This window comes from Crocuta crocuta, unplaced genomic scaffold (genome assembly GCF_008692635.1).
Source record: "Crocuta crocuta isolate KB4526 unplaced genomic scaffold, BGI_CrCroc_1.0 scaffold24, whole genome shotgun sequence".
NCBI classification, from domain to species: Eukaryota; Metazoa; Chordata; class Mammalia; order Carnivora; family Hyaenidae; genus Crocuta; species Crocuta crocuta.
The window spans coordinates 2,052,872-2,078,304 of NW_027530974.1; the positions used below are offsets into that span (position 1 = coordinate 2,052,872).

At 48.8% G+C, this 25,433-nt stretch overlaps 1 protein-coding gene across 1 annotated transcript; it reads left to right on the forward strand.

Annotated features, from left to right (window-relative positions):
- The first annotated feature begins 15,525 nt into the window (after positions 1–15,525).
- Positions 15,526–23,980, forward strand: PSMG4 (proteasome assembly chaperone 4). Its single transcript, XM_077769972.1, has 4 exons — positions 15,526–15,870; positions 17,176–17,298; positions 20,338–20,413; positions 23,790–23,980. The coding sequence occupies exons 1-4, from the start codon at positions 15,652–15,654 to the stop codon at positions 23,909–23,911; spliced, it is 540 nt and encodes a 179-aa protein (XP_077626098.1). The 5' UTR covers positions 15,526–15,651; the 3' UTR covers positions 23,912–23,980.
- Positions 23,981–25,433: the final 1,453 nt, after the last annotated feature.

Sequence of the window (25,433 nt, forward strand, 5' to 3'; positions counted from 1 at the left end):
CAAATTAAATGGTGAAAGCAAGGAAGATTCATACCTCCCCATATTGGTAGTGTGAGCGCTTAACCCCTCTGAGCAGAGTTCCCGTGGTAGCTGCCGTTGATTGGTAAAAGGCGAAAGATTTATGCGATCTGAAGAGAAACCAGAGCATGGGTGCCATTGATTGGTAACTACTATTCTTGCGGTTCTATTACAGGATGGGGGATCAACCGATGTGCCAAATGCTCGGGAAGAAAATCTGGGTGTCAGAACTGAGAACGGGGAACCTGTATTTTCATGCTGTAGACAGAACAGGAAAGTACAAAGGAGTTAAGCAGGGCAAATGGGAAAGACACAGACTGACTTCTCGTCTCAGCCCCATGGCTGTGGGCCTGTGAGCAAGTCACCTAAGTATTTGAGCTTTGGGGCGCCTGGGTGGCTCAGTCTGTTGAGCTTCTGACTTTACCTCAGGTCATGATCTAATGGTTTGTGAGTTTGAGCCCCACGTGGGGCTTTGTGCTGACAGCTCAGAGCCTAAAGCCTGCTTCATATTCTCTGTCTCCCTTGCTCTCTGCCTGCCCCTGCTAGTGCTCTGTCTCTTTCTTTCTTCATCTCAAAAATGAATTAAACATTAAAAAATCACTTTAACTGTTTGACCTCTTGAAGAGACAGTCAGAGCTCCTTGTGGTGCTGCTATGAGGGCCAGAGGGAACTCGGCAAGCAGTGAACAATCACTAAGCAGTGATTCTTCCTGTCCTGAGAGGCTGTGCATGGTGGGCTCGTGGCCACAGCTTCCAGAGCCGTGTCCAGGAAGTGGGCCGTGGACCCTGGAGGGCTTTTGGAAATGAAGTGATTCAGAAGCTAGGAGAATGTAAAATAGGGTCATTCTAGGGTCAATAATAGTTTGTTACTTTTTCTGGGTTCTTGGAGGAGGACCTGTTATATTTCCGGCAACACCGTACATAGAAGTGCCTTGGGCTGATGAGGTTTGGTTAACTCTGTTCACAAGATGAAGGACTTTCCAAGCCAAGGCCATCTTCCTTTTTTATTTTTTCATTTTTAATTATGGCAAAACACACAGGCAAATGCCACAGGTTCAGTGGCATTAAGTACATTCATTTAATTCTGTGTAACCATCACACCATCCATCCACTAGACTCTTCTCACGTTGGACTAAAACTCTGTCCCCCTTAAACACTGACTCCTCCTTCCCCTCCCCCTGCCCCTGGAAGTCCCCATTCTACTTTCTGCATCTGAGAATTTGACTACACTAGGAACTCCTTATACACAGAACCATCCAGTATTTGAACTTTCAGGCTTATTTCACTGAGCATAATGTCCTCAAGCTTCCTCCATGTTGTAGCACAGGTCAGAAATCCCTTCCCTTTTTTTGGTTTTGTTTGTTTGTTTTTTAGTTTATTATTTATTTTGAGAGAAACAGAGATCGTGAGTGAGCAGGGGAGGGGCAGAGAGAGAGGTAGAATCCAAAGCTGGTTCCACACTGTGACTGCAGAGCCTGACACAGGGCTCAAACTTAGGAACTGTGAGATCCATCACCTTGCTGTTCCCCGATCTGGGATCTGGCTTCCTCCCCCTTCATGCCTGTGCCCTCATTGCCCCCCGCCCTGGGGCTCCCACCTTGTGCATCAGACTCCTTGTCATCCTTTCATTGTGCTCTGCTCTCTCCTCTTCCAGGAAGCTCTCCTATCAGCCCCACCTGCCCTTAGGGAGCCTCCTAAGTCACTATGTTTATTTTTGGCCCAGCACTTGCTGTACTGACTTGCAGTTTTCACTAGTCCATTTCTTTCACTAAAAAAGAGCTTTGTCTTCATTTTTTGATACTCCTGGTGCCTGGCACACAGTAGGAACTCAGAAATGTTTGGAAGATAACCATATGCATGAATAAATGAAAAGCTGCTTGGGAACTCACCGTAAGAAGGATGACAGGTCTGTGCAAACCAGATACAATGGGCTTGATGGCTATATTTTCTGGGCTGAGCTTGGCCATAAAGAAGACCTCTCAGGGGGAGACATATTAAAGTTTGGGGTGAATACTGAAGGGGCCAGAAATATTTAGATATGGTCTTGAGCAAAGAACAGTTGCCTTTAAAGGTCTCCTGCTCTCTGACTCAGTATACAAATATATGTAAAGACATGCATAAATAGATTCAAAACAACCTTCAGATCATGGGTGTATACAGTTCGATGCAAGTCCTAGTGAACACTACTAGCCTTCCAGAAGCACCTTGATCAGTCCTCCCTCCCACTCCCAACCCCCAAAAGTAACGTTGCCCCAACCTGTAGCTCCAGGGGTTAGTTTTGTCATATTGGAACTTTATAGAAATAGAATCTGTTGTTATGTTCTTTCTCTCTTTTTTTAAGTTTATTTATTTAATTTGAGAGAGAGAGCATGAATGGGGAAGGGGCAGAGGGAGAGAGAGAGAAAATTCCAAGCAGGCTCTGTGCTGTCAGAGCCAAGCCCATGGAGGGGCTTGATATCACCAGCCTTGAGATCATGACCTGAGCAGAAATCAAGAGTCAGACACTTAAGCGACTGAGCCACCCAGGCGCCCCATGCTTGTATGTACTCTTTGATGTGTTGCTTCTTTTTCTGAGATTCATTCATCTCCTTGCACACTCACACATACCTCCCACGAGTGCTCAGCTCGTCAGATGCCATGGCACTGAGGATGGTGAGTTGCACGGCATCTGCGGGGCGGGTGTCTCCTGCTCTGTGCAGTGGCCTGCGTGGAGCTGGGTGACTGGACAGCTCATGGGCGGTGTGGTCACCATTCTCAAGGGCATCTTTGTGTCTGTCCGGCCTTCAGTGCAATGCCTGGAGCACAGATGGCTTCAGTAAATGTTTGCTGAGTGAACCCGATGAATGGACATTTTGTCACTGCATCTTTTCATTTATCCCTTGGCTTATTCCCCGACTCCCCTTGAAATACAGCTGCTTTCATGGGCTACATCTTTATGTATTGGGTAGCTGTGCTTGCTTTTGATGCCAAGAAGATAAAACAAGTGCAGAAATAGGCCCTCCGGGGCAGCCATATTCTCTGCAAAGGAGATTTCTTTTGTGCCAAGAATAGAACCATCTTCGGATTACATGGAGATTTACAGTCCATCAGGACTCAAAAGGCCATGTGTGGGGAATCAGAAGGGCCAAGTGACCGGGCTGATAGACAGGCCATGACTCATGAGTCATGCAGTGTCCCAGCACCAATGCAGGGGAAAGGTTTCAACATTCTCAGGAAAAAAAAAAAACCACAGTGTGCTGAACAGCCAACCCACCTGCCCCTCCCATCCACAGGGCCTCTGCAGTAGGAGGCTGCTTCAGCATCATGTGATCTGTTTCAGCAGGAGGAAGGGGAGGGAGCCTGGGGAGAAACAGAGAGAGAGAGAGAGAGAGAGAGAGAGAGAGATGTAGAGAAACAGTCTTTTGTTCAGCCATCCTCCATGATTGTTTATCTCTGGTACAAGGCTCCAGCAGGCAGGATGGTCTTTCACTAGCCACTAATTTGGACTCAGGGATGTAAATTCCGCCTTCCCTGTGAGAGCAGGGCTGTGCCTACTTCCTGGTGAGTCTTATTGTGTCTTACTAACCCTCTGTGTGTTCCAGAGCCTTAAAGAATGCCCCACCCCCCAGCACAGGTACACATATAGATGACCACACCCAAATAAGGGTACCTGCTGCCGATGAAAAGAATCCCTCCACATGTGTGAGTTTGCTCATTGAAAAAGCCTGGAGTCACAAGATAAAATACTGAGGCCTCCACATAATTGAAATACTACAAATTAGGGTCGTGTATGTGTCAGGGGAGAGAATTCTATTGTCTATTGGATAAGACACCTTGATCAAGGAGACAGGATACAAAACCCACTGGCTTCAATGATGTGGCCCCAGAGCCACGGTCCATCTTCAGGGCCTGCTGTGGACGAACAGCCCTTGGGAGGTGGCGTGGGGAGGCAGCACAGTGCATGCTCAGAGGGGAGAGACGAGTTTCCGGGGTGGTGCAGGCCCAGCTCCCACCCGCAGGGCCTGGGCGCCTCTGACCACTTCATCTACTCTCTGAATGTTCACTTCTTTGTGAATCCTAATACCTGCTCCACAGGGTTTTTGTGAGGTGCAGCTGAGACAACATGGGAGTCTTTAAATGTGTGACATCGCTCTTATCCAGCTGGGCTAATCTACCTCTCAGGACAAATGTTGCCGGGGCTCTGCCCACATCTCTTCCTGGCTGCCCCCCCACCCCCACCCCGCAATGCCCCAGCACATCCTCTTCTCTTCTTTCAGCCTGTTATCCTCCTTCCCCTGTTCAGGCCCCCACTACCTGCCCAGACTTACCCATCCCTCCTTGAACTCCTGACCTGTGAGTACTTGGTGCCCCAGCCACTCACTGGCCTGTGTGCACCCTGCGCTCCATTGTTAATTATCGTCTTGTGTCTGCAACAATCTGTGCCTGGAGTTCAAGATGAAATGCTTTACTGCTCAGAGCCCAGTGTGTGGTAAAAGCTGCTGAAAGAAGCAGAGGCGTCAGGAAGGTGAAGACAAACTGCCACTGTCTGTCTCTTCCAAACTGCTTCTCTTTGAAACCCCTTTCCTGTTTTGCTTCCCCAGATCCTCTGGCTGTGCCCTTTTCTAGAACAAATAGGTATGTGCTTAGGCCTCACCTCACTAGGGAGGAACGTTTTTATTCATCGTTCAAGGCTGATCCAGACCTGCACCTGCACTGTGGGAGGGTAGAATTTGGGCTCCTGTGTAGCTGGGATGCAGTGAAGAAGGGGGTGGCTCCTTCCGGGGCCCCTAGCAGGGCTGTCCAGTCTAAACAGCAGAGGCTGAGTTGACTTACCATCTGTCCTCCGGGTAAAGGCCGAGCCATATTGAAGCTTAGTTGGTTAAGAAACTTATATTGACATTTTCAAAGAGTTATAAAAATCTCTTTGTGGTGGCTTCTGGTCATCTGGTTTCCAATCCACTTTGAGATTCCCCCCCACCCCATAACCTGATAGGATTAGCTTATTTTCCTCTTGTGCGGAGCCTGATGACATTAGAACTCGGGGAGGATTTTTCTTCTGTGTGCTAAGAAATGCTATGGGACAGCTGCCACCAGCAAAAATATTTTGTCTGCACTTGTGAAGAGTGGGGAGTGGGGGAGGGGAGCAGTGTGGAGGAGGCAGGGACAGGGTTAGGGAAGAGGTGGATGCACTTGAGTGCTTGAGAATACTAGTCTTTGCGGGGGATTCAAAGATAGGGGGAAATTTTAAAACATGTGAGTGGTTCTTATAGCATCAAGAAAGTCTAACATTCTGGAAGCCTCCACTGGACACAGACTACTCAAATTAGACAATTTTGGTCTGAGAACCTAATCCTTTCATTTCATAAATAAAGAGGAAAACTGCTTTGAAGCAGTCCTTCTGACTGTTATGTTGAGAAGAGATGGTAAAGGAATGAGGGTGGAGGCAAGGAGACCATATAGGTTCACACACAAGTGCAGGTGAGAGCTGATCGATGGTGGAGAGGGTGATCACGGTCAGTCTGGACAGAGAATGGGGTGAGCTGGGAGAGGGTGAGAGGGGTCAAGGATGATGCCAAGGTGTTTGACCTGACTGCCTGGAAGAACACAAGTACCACTTCCCGAGATGAGGAAGGCTATAGGAAAGGCAGGCTTTGTGAGGGACCCTTGGGAAGATTCCAGCACACACTAGTGGAGGTGCTTGGGAGGCAGCTGACACTAGCACAGGGCTGGAGCTCAGGAAGGCTCAGAGACACAAATGTGGGAGTCAACAGCGTGCGGAAGGTGTGGAAGCCATGGGCTGGGGGAGGGCACATTGTTGGAGGGCAGCTGGAGGAGAGAATTGCCAGTGGAGCACCTCCACCCAGGAGGAGTGAGAACCAGCAGAGGCGCTGGGAGGAGGGGCAGGGAGGGAGGAGACAGAGTCCCGTCTGGGGAGTCAGTGCTGCCCCAGGGCAAGGAAGAGACTCCAGGCCTTGATGCCTAGAGATCTTCAGTGACCTTGGCAAGAGCAGAGGGCAGCTTGCCAGGACAGAAAGGGAGGAGAGGATCTGGAGACAGCCATGCAAGCCTTTCCCAGGGGTTTTGCGGTAGAATGGGCAGGAACACAGGGAAGTAGTCAGGGTGGTGTGAGGCAAAGAAAGATATTCTTAAAGATCACGTCTGTATGCCGATGAAAATAGTAGAGAGGAGAAGATCCATGATGCAGGAGAGAGAGGTACACATTGCTGGTGTGCTGTCCTTGAGAAGGTGAGGAGGAAGGGGACAGGTGCACAGGTGGAGGGTTAGCTTTGTTGGCAATGGAAGGTTCATCCGTAGTAATTGGGACCAAAGCGGACTTACTGGGATCAGTTGTAGACAGTTTGGTTGGGTTTGGTGGGAGGAACAGATTTGGAGCAGAACATGAATTATTCTATGCACTTCAGATCAGAGGTAGGCCACTGGGGGTGATGAACAGAGCTTTGGGCTACACCTCTTGACCCCAGGCCATTGGGGCTCCTCAGTGGAGAACCTGGACAAACACTGATTGGCAGATGTAGTAACTCTTGGTAAATCATAGGTGTATCTTTGTCACTGTGGCAAGTGTGGGGCATTCTGACTGGTGTGGGTGGTGAAAGAATTCACCCAGGGCAGATCAAAGGAGACAGAAGTTTCTGAGTATATTGCAAGGGAGCTATGCAGGACAGCAAAGGAGAGACTGTCTGCCAGGGGGTGGTGATGGGGGGGGCGGGCNGTAAGGGGGTTTGGAAACCTATGGAATTTCCCTTTTTTGGTAACGGTGCCTGGTTGTAAGTAGCCCATCGGTCAGTTAGGGCTTGTGGTCACTGAAGGTGAATCACTTAATGAGTCTGTTTGTCAGCTCAGTAGTCACTGTGGGCCCTTTTACTTTGTTCAAGTTTCCACTGCTCAAGACCGTTGCCTCCTGTTGCCTAAAAGTGGCCTCCATAGCAGGACACTGGTGCTCACCAAATGTTCTGTCTGCTTCCTATGTTTTTTGCACACAACCCCTCCCCCAGATGCAAGGAGGCAGTGACAGGTGACAGTCTCTGGCTAAAGGGCTACAAGAAAATTGATATGTCACTTCTAGGTCAGAGCATCAAAGGGCCAGACCCAACACTGCAGATCCGTCTTTTGCTGTTGTGATCCCAGATGTTGTGTGAGTCCTCCCACCTTACCCCCTACCCCCAATGTCAATGCTCTTGCAGGATTAAAACGTTACCATAGCATAACCCAGCCTATTGCTAAACCAAGCACCACGTCACCAATCACAGCACATAACAGAGTTTGGGTTGGGTTTTGGATTAAATGCCCAAGGGTCTCATGAGAGAATGCTGTGATGCTGAAAACATCTTGGATGTTCTTATGACTCACTTAATTGCACTGTGAACGTGCCAGGGGCAGCTCTATCTTCAGATGGCATGCATTATAATTCCAAGACCCATCTTTCTTCACCTGGAAGGGAGGAGACAGGTAATCTTCCCCACAGAGCAGTTTCTTTATCTGTCCATCTAAAGAATCCTGTAATTCTTGGTTCCGTCTGAAATTCACACCAGACGAAGTCTCACAATCCAGATTGGTGGCAGAAAGAGGAGAGGGATGAATCAAAGCGCTAATACCCTCCTGGCCTTCTTTTCAAGCAGACAGCTAGTGGGCAGGCCTCTGGCCGTGTCCTGCTGGGTGCTTTTGTATCCGTGGGCTGTGGGCTTCCTGAGAAACAAGACTTGCTGTGTCATCTGAGCATTCTAAAATTGTAGAGCCTGGTGAAAGACTGCCTCTGACTGAGTCCCTGAATTAAAAAGAGTGGGAATCCAGCCATTCACCCTTGCTTTCCGAAAGCGAAAGCTCTACACTGCAGTTTAGCACGCTTCCTTCCCACCTGCCACCTAGTGGCTCCTTGAAGAATTACACCCTCCTGCTCCCAGCTGGCCGCCTGCAAGGCTCTTGTTACCGTTCTTCACTCTTATCTGATCTTCTGCAGAGGGCATTAGCTCTGGAAGGCGCCTTACAGATTATCTAAGCCAATCTTCTCAATTTACAGCTAAGGTAACAGAGACCTAGAAGAGAGGCTTAGAACTAATTAGTGGCAGAGCCAGGCCTCGCCTCAGCCTAAGGGCCTGAGGAGGAGGCCTTATTTATCTTCCCAGGCATTTTATTCATTCACTCAACCACTCAATCCATATTTGTTTTGTGCCTATTAGGTGCAGGGCACTGAAGATGAGAGCCCCAGTAACCCTCAAGGAGCTTCCTGAGAAGGACGATGAGCATGCAAACAGGCCAGCACCTAAAATGAGTGCTCTGTGGGAGGTGAAGATGGAGGCCTTGAGAGGCTACCCTGAGGGGTGACTTCAGGACGAGGGGTTTCTCCAGCAGGTGAGTCAGGGGTGGGCCCAGGCAGGGCGCAACATGTACAATGGTGCACAAGGCAAACAGAGGTGATGGGTTCCGTCCGCCTTGTGGAGTTCAGGAAAGCAGGAAGGGAGGTCATGCAGGAGGAGGTCAGGCATGAAGTAGACTGGCAGCTGGCTGAGGGGTCTTGCATGTCTGCAAAGGCATTGAGGCTAAACATCCCTGAAGAAATTTTTCATTACAGGAAACACTGTGGGCAGATTTATCCATTCAGTAGATCTCTCTGGCGACAGTGAGAAAGACACACTGGATGGAGCCCAGGGCAACATGAAGCAGGGGAGTTAGTCAGAATGTCGGGGTGGCAGTTCAGGCAAGAGAAGGTCAGGGACTGCACCAGGACAGAAGCACAGGTAGGGAGGATGTGAGGGAGGAGTGTGGGAGAAGTCCGCAGCCACCGCTGTTTGCAAGCCGAGAAGATTCTTTAGTTGTGGTTCAGGAACCGAGGGAGTGATAGAACATTCACCAATGTCAGGAATACAGTGAGGAAAAGGCCTGGAGGCAGGAAGGTGAGGATGGAAGAGATGGTGAAATTGGGCGTGGACATACTAAGGGTCCAGGCACTGTGGGGAACAGTTAGGAAGTAATGGCCAGTAGGCAGCAGGACATGTGCGTACCTTTCAGAAGAGCTATGATGGCCATACATTCATACTTTAGAGATTAGGGGTCAAGGAAAATCATGAGCATGGATGACATTGCCCAGGGAATGCATACAGTGAGAGGAGAAGAGACCACAGAAGAAGCCTGTCCCAGGTTGGGTTCGCCAGAAAGCAATGTCAGAGAGTTTAGTCTGAATATTTTATTAGGGAGTATCTTTGGAATCCATACCCTTGAAGGGGAGTAAGAGGAAGCAGGAGTGGGTGGAGGGAGAAGGAAAAGTGTCAGTTGATTCCCATGGGGATCCCCTCTGGAGCTCACGTGGTGGTGGTGGTCAGAATTGAGTGAATTGGGCCAAAGTAGCTGCATCTTTTTTCCCTTGCTTCCATCATGAAAGAGCTCCCTACCTGCCAACCCCCTCTGTGCCAGGAAAGACCTTGGGGCAAGGGAGCTCTCAGTAGCAAAGGGTCTGACTCTTGAAGGCCCTGTGTTCCCAGCAGCTGGGCAACAACTCTTTCCTAGAAGGAGGATCTGCCCTTAGAGTTACAGTTATCTGCTGTCACAGCTGGGAAAGGGAGTACCAAATGGCACCCAAGTAGGTCACCTGAGTGCCAGATGGTTTCCTCCCTGCCCCCACCTGGTGACAACAGCCCTATCTGCTCCTTATGATGAGGTTGGAGTTCCTTCCCCAGGAGGGTGACTCTTCTTTTTGAGTTGCTGGGCTCTGGACACAGGGCTGATTCTCCATCCTTATCAGTTACCATCTTGGGCTTTTCGGTCTTCAGGGGCAGCTTGTGGGTGGCACAGACTGTGTGATGGGGCCAGTGCTCCCCTGATTCTGGGCCTACTCTCCCACTTTTTCTGCTGTCTCATGGAATGTCACACGCAATGCCGTGCTGGAGGATCACACACTCTGAAAGCACTCAGACAATGACAGTAAGGTTCTGTGGACAGGAAAGGCAAAAACATACTTATCACGTGGTTCTATTTCTGTCAGAACAAATTGCTGGCCCTTCTGGGTAGAAAGAGCCCAACATTCCCATCTTGCTATGTAGTGGTCAGTTCTCCTTGAGCAATGGTGCTGTACAGAACAGAGCAGCAGCCTGGGTCTCTGTGGGTGTGTATGATGTTTGGTGATAGCAGCAAGAACAACTTTGGCAAGCGGAATTCCATGATATTGGTCCCTGCATAACCTCCATGTCTGTTACCATGGCTATTTTGTTCATGGCCTGTTCACTGTACCAGGGGTGGTGGAAGACAGGGGCTAACTGTCATCAACAGGCCGAGTCACTTTGCCCACTCATGTTCTCTGTTGGGTCATAACATGTGGATACAGTGATCTTCACACTTTGTGGACACTCTATCCACGTGCCTCTTTCCCCAGACCTCGCTGCCCTGTTCTCCATCTTTCCAACTTTTCTCCAGTTTCCTGACTGGCCCGGCCAGTCCCCAGAGTCTGTGTGCAGTCTGACCTTGGGCTACTGCTCTGCCCACATGGCATGGATGACCAGGTGTACTGCCGGAGTGAGGCTGCATCACAGCTGCACCCGTGTGAGGCGTGCACCCAGGCACTGGCCCATCCCAATTCCAAGCTCCGGCTTTTACCTCATTCTTCAAGTATCCCTGTGGGATCCCCCTGGCACCCACAGGTGCAAACTCAAGACAGGGCATTGGTGAAACAGAGGTGACAGTGATGTAATGCGTCAATGTGATATTCTTTGGGATGTCTGGATAGTCTAGATCTCTTCAAATGACATTCTGACAGAGGGTGAAGAGTGAACATGGTCCTGGACATACAGTTTTGTATGTGAATATTATTGTCCATCTCATGTAAATGCAAACTGTTTCTCTTCTTCGTTTCTGATTGCAGTAGAAAAGAATGCATTCCCCAAAGCTTTGGCCACATACTATGTACATGAGGCCTTACCACACTGCTCTATCAAAGATACCACATCAGCTGCAATTAGGACTGCTTCTTGGTTGAGTTTATTGTAGTCTATTGTCATCTTTCAGGATTCAACTGGGGAGGTAGAAATATGGTGATGACCACCACCATTTGCAGCCTCTGGATCCTTAAGAGTGGCACTAATTTCCACCATCCTCCCCTTGATGCAATATTGCTTGGCTGGGGCAGGGGCAGTTTCATAGGTTTCCACTTGGCTTTCTTCATTATGACAGCTCTTACCACCCAGGCCCAGGACCCACTGTGGGGATCGTGCCAACTTTTAGGTATGCCTATCCCAATTATATATTCAGGGGCCGGGCAAATGATCCCAGATGGGGTTGCAGACCAAGTGGACCCTTGGCCAGGCTCCATCTCATGTCTGGTTCCTGTATGCCTCCATGTTAGCAGGAGGACCACGATGACACTTCAGATCTGTATATCTCAGTTCCAACTCTGACTCTTAAAATGCTTGGGTCTTCCTCTTTCCCTAGCCATATTGTTACCTGAGTAAATGACCTTTGGTCTCTTTGGGGGGAAGGGCTGGGTAGTCATACTGTGTATACATACCATGATGTTGCAGAGGACCAGGCCATGTCTTCCATTATTGGGCTTTAGGTCTGGAACCTGAGCAAGGGACCATAAGATTTTACTGGGGTGATGTATTCAGTGTCCTGATCATCCATCCATAATTTCTTCTGATGGTGTAAGGTGAATACAACTCTTGTAATCAGTCTCAGTTGAATCCATGGGCACTCTGGAGCAAAAATGGCCCATCAGAGTTGTCTTGCATTGGACTGAAATGGCCTGGCTGCTATACTGTTGCTTCCATCAGTCATTGGATGTGAGCTGCCCTGGGAAAGGTGTGCAAATTCCAAAGGAGGTGACAATAGAAGACTTTCTGTTAAAAGCTTTTCCAGCAGCTCAGACAAGTCCTTTCCTGAAGGGGGATCTAGGTGGCACATCTAAGAGCCCACCACAGACCCTTTGGAGAAGCCACCAAAGTTGACAGAGTGAGGTTCTTGAGGATGTGGAGAAGAACAGCTTCAGAGCACAGGTAGATACATTATCCTTTGACAGAGGAGGAAAAACTGTAATAGAAGGAGGAGAAGATGGCCAGAATGAGGTCAGGTGAAGATAAGGGTTTGAATAGAGGGACAAGGAGTTGGTGAAATTAAGTCTGATAACCTCTATTTTCTTTGTAAAATTAGAAGCAGCTTATCTGGTGAACTTGAGCTTGGGTAGGGTTAGGGCTTGAGTCCTTAGAATAAATGAGAGAGGATGCAGTCTAGGGACTGCAGGGTAGTGTTTGAGGGGCAGCTGATGTTGAGGGCCAGGACTGTGACCCTCACCTCCTGGGTCAGGTGGTTTTCCCAGGGGTGCTCAGTGGCCCGCTGTAGGAGCAGAGAAGGGTCCTCTTCCACCTGTGTTGGGTGGATGTGGAGGAGGGTGAGGCAATAAGCTGTTAACTAGTTGCCTCAATTTCCCCAGACAGTTCTTCTGGATTCCTTAGATATAAATTCTCATTTTAAAAATTATTTGTTGTTTAGGGGATGAAGCACTAGAGGGTGTTAGAGCTGAGATGTGGTGAGATCATCTGCTCCTTTGGTCCCATTTATAATTTGTTCTTTTATGGATCTTGCCTTCTTTTTTTTTTTAATTAAAAAAAATTTTTTTAAATTCATTTTTGAGAGACAGAGACAGAATGCTAGTGGGGCAGGGGCAGAGAGAGAGGGAGACACAAAATCTGAAGCAGACTCCAGGCTCTGAGCAGTCAGCATAGAGCCCAGCACGGGACTCAAACCCATGAACCACAAGATCATGACCTTAGCCAAAGTCAAATGCTTAACCGACTGAGCCACCCAGGTGCCCCGGATCTTGCCTTCTTTCATGATGCTTTCTTTTATTTATGAAATCTTTGTCTAATTAAAGGTCACAGAGGTTTTCTCCTATGTTTTCTTTTGGAAGTTTTATAGTTTTTTTTTTTTTAAATTTTTTAAAAATGTTTTATTTATTTCTAGGAGAGAGAGAGAGAGAGAGAGAGAGAGACAGCGTGAGCAGGGGAGGGTCAGAGAGAGAGGGAGTGACAGATTCTGAAACAGGCTCCAGGCTCTGAGCTGGCAGTCAGCACAGAGCCTGACGCGGGGCTCGAACCCACGAACCGCGAGATCATGACCTAAGCGAAAGTCAGATGCTTAACCGACTAAGCCACCCAGGCTTTTATAGTTTTAAATTTTATGTTTAGGTCTATGAACCATTCTGAGTTAGTTTTTGTGCATGGTGTGAAGTATAAACTGAGGTTCATTAGTAGTAAAGGAAATGCAAATTAAAACCATAATGAGATACCACTGCATGTACTTAAAATGGCTAAAATGACCATCTTCATTATATCAAGTAGTTGGCATGACTCTCGCTGTTTGATGAGGATGTGGAGGGCCGAGAACTCCTTACACTAATGGGAGGGATAATGGTATAATCACTATGGAAAACAGTTTATCAGGTTCTTAAAAGGTTACACGTACAACTACCATATGATACAACGATTCTACTCCTAGGTGTTTATCGATGAGAAGTGAAAGCACATGGGTAGTGGTTTTTGTGTAATAGCCCCAAACTGGAAACAGCCCAAATGAGCATCAGTGTGTGAAGAAATAAACAAATGGTGGTGACCATATGATGGAATACTGCTCGGCAACAAAAAGAAATGAGCTATTGATACACACAACAATGGACAGAACTCAAAGTAACTATGATGAATGAACAGGCAGACGAAGATAATAGTACATACTCTATGATTCCATTTATCTAAAACTCTTGAAAATTCAAATTAATCTGTAGTGATAAAATGCAGATTAGTGGTTATGGGGAGCAGGAAAGAGAGGGGTTGGAGGAGACCTCTGTGGCTGGTGGACATGTTCAGTATCTTGATTGTAGCCATGGTTTCACTGGTTGTACATGTGTCAAAACTTCAATTTATATGCTTTAAATATGGGTAGTTATTGTATGTCAATTATTTCTTAATAAGGCTGCTTAAAAAATTGACTTGACAGGCAGAGAAGGACAAATATCATATGTTTGCATGTATAGGAGGATTAGGAGGAACTTAACTGAGGACCATGGGGGAGAAGAAGGGGGGAAATGGTGGGGGAAAGGGAGAGAGGCAAACCATGAGAGACTCTTGAATGCTGAGAAACAAACTGAGGACTGATGGGTGTGGAGGGGGAGGGGGAGATGGGCATGGAGGAGGGCACTTGTGGGGATGAGCACTGGGTGTTATATGGAAACCAATTTGACAATAAACTATTTGTAAAAAAAAAAATTAAAATAAAAAATAAAAAAATTGACTTGAAAGTTAACTATTATAGTGAATCATTGGTAATAAGCAAATTGAACAAAGCTGTGAAAAGACTTAACCTTTTATTATTTTTTTAATGTTTACTTATTTTTGAGAGAGGGTGCATGCAGGGGAGGGGCAGAGAGACAGTGAGACAGAGGATCTGAAGCAGGCTCTGTGCTGATAGCAGGTAGTCCAATGGGAGCTCAAACAGTAAGTCGGATGCTTAACTCACTGAGCCCCCCAGGTGCCCTAATACTTAACCTTTTAAATTTCAATTTAGTCAACTGAGACCTATTAGAGATTTAAAAACTAGGACTCTCATAGTTTTGATGTAAAACCCAAGGATCCGTTGTAACAGATTCTGATAAAATGGGTCCTGCTTGCTTTGACCTCAAACATTCTCTAATATTTAAGGGTTCCTTATTTCAACCCTGTAATGTCCCAAAGTGACTCAAATTAATGGGTCCCTTAGCAGGGGTTATAATGGCCACCATTGATGGTGCTTCCTACATACAGGCTCACACCCCTTTCTGCTCTTCTGAAAGTTACCTATTATTTTCAATTTGTCACTGAGGAAACTGAGTCTCAGAAAGGTTAAAAGGTGACCCTCAAGGCCCAGGCTTGTCCGTGACTATGAACCTCAGGGGGTTTGAGTTCAAGAGTGCCAGCTCCGCCTCCTGCCAATTTAGTGGACACAACTTTTAGAGGCTTTTTCTCAATATCTCTGCCTTTCTCAAAGGCTAGCTGCATTTAAGGCTTCCCTGAAGCTACAGGGCTGCTAGAGGAGGAGGATTTTGGTAAGCCAGACCAAAGACGGTGTGAGGGGAAGGGGAGTGCTTAAGGAACTAATTTAAAAGTGATGGTCTCCGAAGGGCTGAGTCAGGACCTGGGAAGAAGATGCGGCTAGCTCCAGCCCTTGAATGCTACTCGTCGAGCACTAATTGGGGTGGAGGAGGAAGGGAACAAGCAAGAGCGGGTTCTGCTCCGCGCCCGCGGACTCCCCGAGGTCACCGCCGGACGCCGGTCCAGCCCCTGCCGCCGAGCACCGCAGGTTTTTACCACACCCGAACGCCAGGAGAGGTCGGCGGCACAGTTTAGCCAGGGCCGGGCCTACTCGGCATTGGCTAGCCCCGCGGCCCCGCCCACGTCCCGGGCTGGCCCCGCCCACGTCCCGGGCTGGCCCCGCCCACGTCCCGGGCTGGCCCCGCCCACGGCCCGGCCTGGCCCCGCCTCCTCCCCGCGCCCGCCTCGCCGGCGCCCTGGGACTGAAAGCGAAAGCGCGCTCGGCCTCTCGTCGCTCGCTTGCTTGGGTCTGGCCCGGCGGAAGACGGCAGCGGGACCGGAGACTAGGCGTTTGCGGGCCTGGGCCCGCGGGCGGCATGGACGGGCCCCCGGCCGCCGCGGGCGGGGACGTCTCCCTGCACAACTTCAGCGCGAGGCTGTGGGAGCAGCTCGTCCACTTCCATGTCATGCGGCTGANCCCGAGTTGCGCGCTCAGGTCTCTCCTAGGCCTAGGAGGCCTCGGGGCTCACCGGAACTCCTCCTGGTATGTCTTAGGGAACCGGGGGTCTGGACCAGCACCTTCCGAGAGAAGCCGAGTGCGGTCGGCCGGTCCGTGGGCCCCCAGGAGAGACCCGCCTCTCTCCTCCTCTACCTTGAAGGCGGGCGGCGGTCCGCTGGCTCCTAGCGCTCCGCTCAGTAGTTGGAAAGTTCAGGGCTTCACCGCGGGACCTCTGCAGTCTGGTCGCTTTCCCCCTCCTGGGGGATGGTATCCACCTCTTAGTTTTCCTGCCGTCTCTATTGAACACGCCAAATTTTCTTTATGTTTCCAGTACAGATCTCTTCCCTGAACTTCGGACACCTGTGTCTCCACCTGAAACTCTGACACTAGATGTATTTTAAGACCCACTTCTTAACTTCTTTCTTCAGAGCTGCTTCTTTCACAGCCAGCCCATCTGTTGTGAAAGCTCCTTTCGAACCTTGATTACTCTGTCTTTCACTCCACATGGCGAGTGTCAGTGAACCTGTAGACACTGTGGTCCATCAACACAGAGGGGGGATCCAACCACTCCGTTGGCCTGGCCGGGTCAGTGAAAGAATTCACTGGAGGCAGAAAAGGAGGTAGAAGTTTACTGAATAAACCGCCAGGGAGCAGTAGGAAAGACAGCAAGGGAGAGACTGCCTGGAGGCAGTGGTGAGGGGCTGTAGTTAAGGGGATGTGGGATCGAATGGAGTTTTCCTTTCTTGTGCGAATGGAGTTTTCCTTTCTTGTGCCCGGGTGTAAGTAACCCATCCTTTGGTCAGCTAGACTTATGGATATTTTGAGGTGGGTCACCTAACAGGCTTGTTTGTATTCAGCCAGGGGGTTGGAGGCCACTGCGGGCCCTTCTACCTTACTCAAATTTCCATTGTTCAAGCTGGTTGCCTAGAAGCACCTCTACACACCTCTCACCTTCTCTCCACCTTGCCCGGGGCACGCCTGAAGCATTGCCTTTCCTCCTAGCCTGATTCCCCCTTTGCTGCCAGTTTTCATTTCTCAGAGCTGCTGTGACAAAGTGTCACAAGCTGGGTGGCTTAAACCAACCAAGATCTATTCTTCCAGAGTTCCGGAATCCAGAAGTCCAAAATCAAGGTGTGGGCAGGGCTGGTTCCTTCTGGTGGCTTGTAGGGAGACATCTGGTATCGGGGGCAAACCTGGCGTTCCTTGGCTTGTGGCTTCATCACTCAGATCTCTGCCTGTGGTGTCATTGGCCATCTTCTTTGTGTGTTTCTCTGTGTGTTTTCTTGTAAAGACCCCCATCATAATAGAGAAAGGGTCCACCCTATTCCATTATGATCTCATCTTACATCTCTGCGAAGATCCTATTTCCAGTAAAGTCACATTCACAGGTCCTAGGGGTTAGGATGTGGACTTACCTTTTTGGAGGACACAGTTCAGCCCACAACACTGCTGTGTGGCCAGTTCCCTACAGGGCAGCAGACGGCAGTCAGATATTGTCATCCCTCAGCTGCAGACCTTTCAAGAGGTAAACTCAGAGTACAGTTCAGAGACTTTACAGTAACCCTTTAAGCTCTGCTACCCGGCAGAGCTCTCCTGTTCGTGCCCTCCTCCCTGCTTCAGTGTGTGGGCATGCCCCAGTGTAGCTTCCTCTGCAGTTTATTGTCAGTATCCACGGTGGTGGTGAGGGTTGTCTGTTTTATGAGTAGCCTGGCAAGCTGCTCATGAAATCATTGCTGAATGAAAGAATGAGGCCGCCCTCAGGGAACTCCGGGCTTGCTAGGGAGGGCTCCGAGTGACCTGCAGCGTGGCTGGCTGTAAGGGTTGTAGTCTCTACGGGGCCCTTGGGGTGGTGGGACATCAGAGGAGAGAGCCATCAGGCAGGACCCTCTCGGGAAGGAGACAGCCTCTGAATGGGACTTCTAGATGTCTTCACACAGTTTCCCTCTTCTGCTCTTTCCCTTCCTGCTGTTCTTTTCCTGGGTGGGGTTTCTTTTACTTCTTTTCTGGTGGGTGCCCGCAGCTGGGCCTTTAGGCAGGTGGTGGTTCCGTGTCTTCTCTCATTGGAGGGGAGAGGTAAGAGGGTCTGCAGGGGCACGGGGTGATAAACGGTGGTGCGTTTGGAGCTTGTGGTGCCCTGGAGCCACCTTACCTTCCTTCTTTGCTAGTCCTAAGGCTGTGGTCATAGACAGTGGGTTAGGCTGGTGGTTACCTGGGGCCCAGGACTACTCATTGGTAAGACCAGGCATTGCTTCCTTGAATCGATTTCAGGCTTCCTCCTGTGGGCTGCTTTGGTGCACTTTGGCAGTCTGACCATCTGGTAGTCATAGTCATATGTTCCTAGAAGGATGTATTTTCTCAAATGGAAACTCACATTCCACCAGGAGCAGGTAGGAAAAGGAAAAGGGGCCAGTCTCAGTTACCAGACTTGTCAGAAGTTGATTCCCGCTCATTGGCCACCTTATGTACCTGTACATTGTCGTCCAGGAACAGAGCACCCAGCCAACTGGAGAGAAGTGTAGACCATAGCTTAAGGCAGGAAACACAAGACTCTTGTGGAATAGGGCTTGGCAAACCGCGACATAGAGCCTGACCTGCCGCCCGTCTGCTTTTGTAACACAATTTTATTGGAACATAGTTCTACCCATCCAGTCAGTAATGTCTGTTGAAGCTTTTGTATTTTGATGGCAGAGTCGAACAGTTACAACTGGGGCTTGTCCATAAAAATCTAAACGACTTATCCTCTGGCTCTACCTAGAAAAAGGTTGTTGGCCCAGTCATGGAGGATGACACCAAAGGGTCGTGACGTTTCCTGCCTCCTCCCTTTCCCCTCCCCTGCCACACTCAAGACAAGACCATATAGAACATGAACCCCCTGCTGTTCTTCCAAGCTGGCCACACGTGGTTTGTGGCACCAGGAGAGGCTTTAGAACAAGGGTGATACAGATACACCCAACGTGATGGAGGCTGGCCTGAGACCAGGAAGAGGGGACATGGGGCCCTATGTGCTCAGATAATTTAGCACATGTTGGGCCCACTTGGTGCCCCATCCACAGAAAAACTATCTAGGCCTGTGTGTGCTTGGAAGGCCAGCCAGGTGCAGTATGAGTTTGGAAATAATGAAGTAACAGGGTAATAGTGTGGGGTTTTTAGTTTTGTTTTTGGTGGGAAATGACCACCTTGTTAAGGTACGTTTTCTAGAAAGTTTAAATACTATTAGCATAGAGCTGAATGATGACATTTGTAAACAGCATATTCATGAAGATTGTTTTTGTTACCTTTTCAACGAAAATGCTTGCAGTAAATGCTTGTTTTTTGATCATCTCTTATTAGACCCGAACAAGTTCTTTCTCCCTTTGAAGTGACTTTGAACCCCTAGGAGACAAGGAGCAGTTTCTGATCCATGCTCTACTCACAGTATCTGGCACACAGCAGGTGTTTGTTCAGTTCACCTGTCTACCTGGATAGTGGGGGGGGAGGGGCACCTACCCCAGAGCTCTAGTGGCATAAAGTTATTCTTATAAAAATCTTGCCTCTGTATTGAGGCTGTTTCTTTTAGAAGTCTAATAATTTGATAAAAGCAAATTTGACCGTATTATAAGTTAGTGTGTGTGTGTGTGTGTTTCCCCTAAGCTAGGTAGGAATTTTAATGGTAAGGGAAGTTACTTCCAAAGTAATTGGATGGGGTGCCTGGGTGGCTCAGTCAGTTAAGCATTCGACTCTGGATTTCAGCTCAGTTCATGATCTCATGGGTCATGAGTTCGAGTCCCACATTGAGCTTTGGGCTGACAGTGCAGAGCCAGTTTGGGATTCTCTCTTTCTCCCTCTCTCCCTTCCTCCCTCCATCTCTCTCTCTCTCTTTCTTTCTTTCTCTCTCAAAATAAGCATTAAAAAAAACCCCAAAGTAATTGGAAGTAAGATTTCTTCTATATTTCAGAAGGGCCACATTTATTTATCTTTTGTTTTATTGCTTCTTATCTGAAATGAGGATTGGTTAAACATAATCTGACATTCCTTTTCTCATTATTTGGACACTGATGGCTGGTGCCCTTTTGCAAAGTTCCTTGTTGACCTTGAAGAGCGTAGATCCCTTCAGAGGCACGGAGCCGTGTGCTCTCTTACAGGCCCCAGATGAGAGGTAGGCATCTGCCTTCTCCATTGACTTGTGGGCGAGAGGGACCTAGACGGCACTGGCACCCAGACTCTGATGAGCTTTCCTCTCGCCTCGCCCTTAACGATCTTGTTTGCTTCCCTCTTGGTGGTAATGTTGCCCTTCAGTGTGCTTTGGGGTTTCCAACCCTAAAATAAGCCTTTTATGTAAAGTAAGTCTTATAACTTATTAACAGCACTGTGACGCCAGCTTCAGGTGACTGCTCTTCATCTGTCCCAGCTGTGTGAACTCACATACAGGGTCAACCGACCTGGCTGTTGACACAGAGGCCAGACCTTCTCCTCTTGGTGAATGTGTCTGACCTGCCAGAACCTGTCACTTCCAGGAAGGACGACTCAGAAGCCACAGAAGTTTGGCTGATGGAGAAACAGCATCATTTTCTTTGTTTCCTTTTAGGATTCCATCCCTGTGTCTACCTCCCTCCTCGGAGATACTTCTGACACGACCTCCTCTGGCCTTGCCCAACGCTTAGGTACGTACCACGGCAGGAGTAGTATGTACCAGCCAGGTGGGGACCTTGCTGTTTAGTAGAACCATGAGGCCGGTCACTTCAGAAGGAAAGAACCTTATACTGAGAGAGAAGCACAGACCTTTGTACATTGGGTCTTCTTAGGAGAGCTTGTCTGTGCCCATGTCCATGACCGCGTGTTCTTAAGGGACCCCCATGTCATGCTTTGGCTGCTGTCCAGGCTGATGAATGACAAGGTGATTCAGTTCTCTTCCGTAAACACATCACCTCCTCCTGGGAGGAGAGTGTGGTGCCCACAGTACCCATCAGGCAGTGGCTCTGGGTAGCCTCCTGGTGATTTGGGAGAGGCTGTGGAGCCGCCTGCAGCACTGTGCAGGAGGGATCGTCCTACACTCTTCAGCTGGTGGTGTTCACAGCTCGCAAGAGGGGAGACTGGCCTGACCTGAGTGTGGCATGGAGGGTGGTGGGCAAGAACTGAGGTTGAAAGCACCACCCTCTCCTGGACCCCAAACACAATCTTTCTGGAAATACCCAGGTAGTCGGGGTAAGGACGGTGTGTGTTCTGCCCTCTGCCGGCGCACAGTCGCCAGGGCGCCCGGAGACATGGGACAGCCGGGCAGCCTCTGTCTGCTCTTCAGGCACTGTGTTTGCAGTTCTCCCTGTCAGTTCGGTTCCAGAGCCTATTATGGGGCCCCGTGTCCTGGTGCTGGTGGCTGAGGCCCGGCTCCCGACTTTGAGAGCTTGTGGTTTAGTGGCACTGACATTTCTGTCAACCTGATCCTGCCTAGTGGGAGTTTATATGCTGGTCATTCTGTGAGCACCCGCGTGAACAGCANAGGACAGGTTGTTCTGGACTTGCCGCTCTGAGTTCTGTGCGTGAGGAGGGCCGAGACCACAAGGGCAGCTGTGGCGTTCTAGGAACATCTGCTGTGACTTTTCTTTAGCCCGAAGTTAGAGAAACCTGGCTAGTAACTAGTGTGCGCTAGGAATCAAATGAATAAGGTATTTTGGTAACTTCTTACTAGGAAGCAATTGTACATTTACAGGAAATTTGCCACGAAGATACAGGGAATTCCTGCTTAGCCTTCACCTAGATTCCCAGTTGTTATCATTCCCTGTGTTGATATTTTCTTTTTTTCTGAACCACGTGAAAGTGAGTTGAAGAAAAGATGCCCCTCTGCTTCTATGTGCTTCACCATGTGTTTACTGGTGTTGAAGGGCTGATGCACCTAATATCAAATAGACCACTGCATGCCCTGCCTGGTCAGATGAAGTCGTGGGGGTGTTCATGTTTATAGAGCCAGAAAGCGGTGGGTCGCCCCAGTGTGGGAGACAGATTCTGGCAGACGGCAGGGGCTTCGTTGCTGTGCCTTGAGTAATGGTTTATACCAACAAAGTAAGATGGGCCCAACGGTACCCTTGAGATGAAAGCCTAGGAGTAGTTTGTATGCAATAAACTAGTTTGTTTGTTTTTTTTTTGTATTTTGTTTGTTTTTTTTTTAGGTTTGTACAAATGTTTTTTTCACTATTATTTTTCTTATGTGGTTTCCATCCATTTGTAATAATCCATTTAAATTGGGCCTGGTGAGGGGCACCTGGGTGGCCCAGTTGGTTAAGTGTCCGACTTCGGCTCAGGTCATGATCTCACGGTTCATGAGTTTAAGCCCCACATCAGGCTTTGTGCTGATAGCTCAGAGCCTGGAGCCTGCTTCAGATTCTGTGTCTCCCTCTCTCTCTCTGCGCCTCCCCTGCTCACACTTCCTCTCTGTCTCTCAAAACTAAATAAACATTTAAAAAAAAATAAATTGGGCTTGGTGAGGCACTAGTGCTGGGGTCACAGAGGGGCCATCCAGCACTGCCCTTCCCTGTGCTGGTCATCTCGAGCTTAGGTCTGGACCCTGCAGTTGAAATATATTCCTTGTGTTAGAGAGGTAATGAGAAGAGAGAAGCGTCCCAAAACAGTATCTTTTTGTTTTTTTAAAATAATTTTTTTAATGTTTGTTTATTCTTGAAAGAGAGAGAGACAGAGACAGAGATAGAGACAGCTTGAGTGGGGACAGGCAGGGAGAGAGATGGGGGACAGAATCCGAAGCAGGCTTCAGGTTCTGAGCTGTCAGCACAGAGTCCAACATGTGGCTTGAACTCACGAACCGTGAGATCATGACCTGAGCGAAGTTGGATGCTTAACCAACTGAGCCCCCCAGGCACCCCCTGAAACAGTATCTTATATTGAGGATGAAAGGAAGTAGAAAAAGAGAAGTTCTAGTGGGTTGGGAGTAGCCCCAGAAGCACTGGAGGGCTTTGGTGTGCATGGGCATGCCCTTATTCTGTGCGGCCCAGAGGGCACAGCTGAGTGTGCTGGGTGGACAGTGCAGGCAGACACAGTTTTGCTCTCTGTAAGCAGAGCAAGTAGAGTGATTGGCCCCCCTTGGGGATAAGGAATTTCCTGCCACTGAACGAGAGTAGGCCGAGCGGGCCATGACTTGACAGGTGCCAGCCTTACCTCTCCTCTCCTCAACTCACTGTGTTTTTGCCTTTGATGACAGGGCTGGCATGGTCATCTGAGGCCTGTGGGCTGGGGGAGGGCAGGTAGGTATGTCTGTGGGGAGTAGGAGATTGCACTTGCCCTGTGTGTGGGGTGAGGCCAGGTCTAGCAAGGAGGCCTGCGCTCTGGTGTGGTCGGTGTTTAACTGGTTTAGGCTTACTGCCTGATTTGTCTTCAGGATAGGTCTTTCCGATTCTGGGCATGTGACCGTGTTTGGTTTTTGTAGTTGGAGTACACCCCGGCTATTATTGGTTCTGTAGAAAGGGGCCAAAATGTCTCTTCAACATCAAATTGAAAGTCCTACATTTGTGTGTAAATGCACGTATCGTGTGTGTGATATCTAAATATAAATATATAGAAATGTAGTCCCAGGATTATCTCTGGGAAGTGACTGGAATTGGTAGAGAGGGTGGTACTGAAGGAGAAATTAAGTATTTTAAATACTTTGGTATTATCTGTATTTTAAAAAAATAAAAAAAATCCACAAAACAAAAAAAACAAACCAACTTTATAGGTAGAACAGTGGATTAGTGCTTGGACCCCCTGGAGGGCTTGTGAAGTAGATTACTGTCCCCTCCCAACAAGCTCCCAGGTGTGAGGTGGGGCCCAGCTTGGAGACCTCGAGGGAGGGGGAGAGAGCTGGAGGGGACCTGAATGACCTGAGTCTGCATTTGCGGCCGCTGCTGGGAAGAGCATTACAGATTAGAACTGTCTTCTCTCCCTACCACCTCGCTCTCTTCTCCCAGGCATCTCTCCGCTGTGAGATGGGTGTGAGGCGCACATGACCTCCAGGCATTTCAGTCACGTCCGTGCCCGTGTGTTTTCTCTTTTTAGCCAGGAAGACCAACAAACAGGTGTTTGTCAGCTATAACCTTCAAAACACGGACAGTAACTTCGCATTACTTGTAGAAAACAGGATCAAGGAAGAAATGGAGGCTTTTCCGGAAAAGTTCTAGGCAGAGTGGGAGGAGTGAGGATTTGTAACTTATGTACAATGTACATTTAAATAAATGGATTGAATTTCACTGTTTGTCATTAGGTTCGTGTGTTGATGTTTTGTTTTTAAAGGGTTAATCTTCCTAACTTTCCTTCTTCCCCTCACCAGCCTGTGGGCCAAAGGCCACAATTGATCAGCCTGGGGGAGGAGAAGAGCAAAACGGGCAGCCAGGGTTCCCCTTGTGACCGCTGAGTACTAGGGAACTGGGGGAAGAAGTGGGATTTTGTACCTCCTCTCAGAAGGAGGTAGATTAGGCATAACCCTGCTGTGTACATTCCCAGTTAGAATTAAGGTGATAAGTCTTTACGCTTCACATTATGTCCTTCCTGTCTCGTTCCTGCTGAGCCTCTTCCTGGCACAACTCCTCTTGCCGTGTTCTCCCTTGGGCCTGGGTTCGAGCCCCGCTCCACACTGCTCATTGGATTTATGGATGGAGTGACATTCTAATTTCTCTGGGCCCTGTTTCCTTGCCTATAAATTAAGAATATTCTCTGTCTTGACTGGGTTCTTGTTAGGATTAGATACACATAATGCTTCGCAAACTCTGTTTTGCAGACTGTGTAAGTGCCCTGGCAATTCAGATGTCAGTTCTCGTATTTATCCACTTCATTTTTATGGATCCAAATGCTTTAGCTTCTCCTCGCCCTTGCTGTCACTGTATTTCTCTTCTCCCAAGTGCTAAGTTCCTGCTTTGGCCACCTTCGATCTGTAGCCCTTTCCTGCCTGCCATATGTAGTGGATCCCGGTCTTTCTAGTTTCACACATTTTCTTTCTCGCTCTTTTCCAAAAGCCAGTATTTCATGGGTCAGTGGCTCCTGACCCCAGCTTCACATTTGAATCCCTGGGGGTAGCCTTCACAGATTGCCCGGGTCTGCCCCTTCCCCAGAGGTTCAGATGGTCTGGGGCCCAGGTTTTGGTGTTGTTGAAAAGCTCCCCACAATGCTGCTCAGCAGAGGCAGGGCTGAGGACCACTGGCAAAGAATTGTCTTCAGGGCCCCTCTGGACCCCTTTTGTTGCTAGAGGCAGATAATTGAGGGCCCTGTAACGTGTTTCGCGTAGTGGCAAGAGTCTCATATTGAGCTAGTGGTAGGCAACCAGGGGCCAGGACATAAAGGCACTTGAGAGGAGCCGATCTGGGGTTTAAGACACTTGCCTCCTTTGCAGACTTCCTGTGCTAACGTCCAAGGCCCCGGCCACACAGTCGTAGGTTGGAAGCACGGTGGGCCCCTCTCTAAGAAGAGTAAGTAACACAAAATCAGGGATATGGAGAGAAGAGTTTGGTATAAATACTTTATTAAAGAAATAGTGTTTTCTTGTTAAAAAATACTACATTAAAGAAAAGGGTTTTGGGTTATCAGTCTTTCCTCCCAGAATCACAGTGTAAGAGAGTCATTTCTTGACCTGTCTAGGAACCGGCAGGCCACGGAATAGCAGGGAGTCGACACACAAGAGACAAGAACTCTTCCATTTCCTGAAGCTGC